Source organism: Poecilia formosa, unplaced genomic scaffold (assembly GCF_000485575.1).
Source record: "Poecilia formosa unplaced genomic scaffold, Poecilia_formosa-5.1.2 Scaffold680, whole genome shotgun sequence".
NCBI lineage: Eukaryota > Metazoa > Chordata > Actinopteri > Cyprinodontiformes > Poeciliidae > Poecilia > Poecilia formosa.
In genome coordinates, this window is record NW_006800619.1 from 107092 (window position 1) to 110520 (window position 3429).

Here is a 3429-nt window from a genome sequence, read left to right on the forward strand (position 1 = left end):
GACTTTGGCTCCACAGAGATAACAGCTACAGGGACAAACCTGATTAGTGGGAAGAAACAAACAGTAAAAATTGACTTCATGACTACAGACAGAGAATGTGTCATTGATGGTTATGATGAAGATGCTGTCAGTGTTGGAACAGAGCAATCAGGTCCTACAGAGGGCGCTGAACATCCTGAGGCATAATAGGTGCTCCGACATTTCCTTTGTCCACAATAATTCAGTATGTGACAGAGGCATCTTCAAGACATGGATGTTAAACTTGGGTTGATTTTTAAAAAATCAACTTGTGTCTTAAAGATTAAAAATTCTATCATCACTAAGAGAGTGCTGTGATGGCATTCCCATTTTTAAGCCCTTACTGGTTAAATTAAACATATAATTACTGTTCAATCTTGTAAAATATCTTGTAGTTTTTTCACCATTACTATGAGACCATCTAGCATAGCATCAATGCAAATTTTGAAGATTTGCATTGTAGATCATGCAAATCTACATACATGTTTATGGTACATAAATTTATGGTTTATGAATTTATGAACCATAAATTCTGGTTTATGAATTCCAATCATGAATAATGGAGATTAGCTGTGAGTCTTTAAAAAGTATCTTTTTATAATATATTGTAGCTGGTGTACTCATATAAGTACTGCTATAAATTAGTCAAAATTAGAATATATGGGTTAGATATAATTTTTCTACATTACTCCTGCTGGTGGGGATTTCTCTGAGTCTATTTCAACTGTACTTTGTCAATACAATCACTTAAAATTTTAAAAGTAACTATTGAGAAAAATACAAAAATTAAAAGGCAATTTTTGCTTAGTTTGTACTTTTACTGTAATACTCACATAAATGTCACATAAATAATATTTGGAAAAGGTTGTAAAGGTGATGTTGAATTTCAATAAAAAAATTAATTAAATCTCTTTCGATCTTCCTTTTTTGTCTCGGACTTACAAAACCTCAGTTACCATTTCTTAAAAAAATATGGCACTGGCATTAATTTTTTTTTGTTATATTCTTAACACCATGTTTGTTCAGGAAAAATATCCTAATTTCTGGGTCCAGAAGAAGAGGGTTTTATTTAAACATATTTAATTTAATTCTTTAGCATCTTTATTTCAGCATGGTGGCTCTTTAGCTGTGCAGGTGGACGGCACATAATGGTGGATTTAAATACAACTTGAAAATAATATTATTCTAACCAAACTGCTAACAGATTAACCCCTCAATCATATTCATAAACTTTATTGCAGTGCTACAGATAAAAAACCCAAATGTCCCTGTGAATGTTACACATTATTCCACTATGATAAATTGTATTTAGAAATGTAAGCTTTAAATGTAAGTTCAAGCTGGGAAGACTCCAATCGGCTCGCCGGCCCTTTCAGCTGCGGTTCGACCCACCTCCTCCCCATCTCTACCCTCATCCCGACGAGCACCTCCGTGTTCCCGCCTTCCTAGGCTCTTCTCCACCACCACTGTCCGGACCCGGGAGAAAAAATTTGAATGGCCAACTCTCTGTTATTCCTATGTCAATTTGATACAGTAGAGGCTTCCACACTTCCCATATTTGTGTCCTCTGTCACTTTTATCAGCAGTTAAAACTGTTTAATCCGTTGTTAACATGTTGTAACCTGTTTTTCCGAGCCGCCTTTAAACGCAACATGAGGGCTACTGGCGCTGGGTTTCCACCTGTGAGGCAGTGAAGGAGGCCTGCTGCTGCTGTGCAGAGCTACGCAGGTGGGTTAGGATCATGGCAGCAAACCAGCAAAACACAAAGAACTTTTCACAGTTTTTCCCCAAAACTGACTGAGCTGAGTGAAGCTGTTGGATGCAGGTAATGTTAGCTAAAAGATGACTAGCTAATATCAATACAGAACCTTAAGCTTAACAAGTAGCCTGAAGGCTACTGGTGTTGTTTTCTATGTTGAGATACGATTCATTTTGTCCCTTACGGAAGCGTATTGCTGTCACGCAGGAAAAAATTTTTTTCGATCGCTATCTCGTTAAAACGAGATACGTATCTCGTTAAAACGACATACTATCACTTTTTAACGAGATACTTATCTCGTTTTAACGAGATAAGTATCTCGTTATAACGAGATAGCGATAGAAAAATTTTTTTTCCTGCGTGATAGCAATGCGCTTCCGTAGTCCCCCAAAAAGTCGTCAACCCTCTCCCCCCGTCAAGATTCTCTCCAATGAAAGCTTGATCTTTAATTTTACATGCTGCACGCCACCGGTGAAAAAGCAACCCTAGGCAAAGCTTTGATTTAATAGCCTTTCTTTCACTTCTCATATTTGGTGTTCAGATTGTTGCCAGGGCCTTATCATAAAAAAGGTTGAATGATAATTAAGAAAATTAGAACAACATTTAGCATTTATTTTACTACCCTATCTTTGCAATGTGTTTTGTACACATGACTTTTGGGAATAATTTTCTATATATTTCCATGAAAATATGAGGAAGTTAATTACTAAAGGCACATGAGAAAGCCCCTGAACAAACTGAAAGCAAACCAATCACTCAGTTTTCCCCTGAATTAAAACGCAACATACCTTAAAAGTAATAACCAGAAAAAATGAACGAAACAGAAATGCAAAGCTGTTAGAATTCCTACTAGACAGATCTCTTAAAAACCAGTTTTTTCTGTTTCAGGTTTTTTATTTTCAGTTTAAAACATTCTTCTAATCAGGAAACTAGAGTCAACTAATTGCTCTAGGAATCCTCTCATCATTTCAGGGAACAATCTTTCTTTAATACTAAAAGATAATAGATTTTTTAGCAATATGTACAAAAAGGTTTATATGTTATTGGCACCCATACAGTTTTATACATATTGCATGCAACATGTAGAAAGTAATTTCATAATTAGATTAAAATTAGAACCCTAGCTTTTCTTTTGGTGAGTCATTCATGGGCTCACTTTCAGTTCTCCTTGTAACATTGTTTCCCAATTCTAGTACTCAAGAGACATTCCTGCATATTTTAGATGTTTCCCTGATTGAAGCACAGACAATTTCAGTTTATGTCTAATTAACAGGCTTTTGCTGAATTGCTACAATTTTAACAGATGTCTTAAATCAGATAAACATCTTAGACATGCAGTCATGTAGAGAAATAGTCTATAAGATTTCAACATTGTAGTTATTTCCGTAATCATATTTTCATCTGTTATTTCCATTCCATTGATTGAACATGTCTTTTAAAAATATATGTGCCTGGAAACCATTGAATTATAAGTAAGAACAAAATGATGTGGTTTATGTCAAACTTCGTTTTCATTATTTCATTATCAGAACATTAAGTAAATAAACATCTCTGTTTAAATGGATGTGACGTAGAGAAGCAGGAGGTGTGGTTTATAGAGAGATGAATAAAAGCAGTCTGACTGGTGCTTACTGGTACAGTGACATTTTCCC

The 3429-nt window shown here is 35.2% G+C and overlaps 1 protein-coding gene across 1 annotated transcript in view; it reads left to right on the forward strand.

The window, feature by feature from the left end:
• LOC103130821 (heat shock 70 kDa protein 12A-like) overlaps positions 1 to 439 on the forward strand; it is a 19242-nt gene extending 18803 nt beyond the window's left edge. Inside the window, exon 5 of the mRNA XM_007542327.2 lies at positions 32 to 439. Within this exon, the coding sequence (XP_007542389.2) occupies positions 32 to 186 (155 nt within the window). The 3' untranslated portion in view covers positions 187 to 439. The remainder of the gene's footprint in view (positions 1 to 31) is intronic.
• Positions 440 to 3429: the final 2990 nt, after the last annotated feature.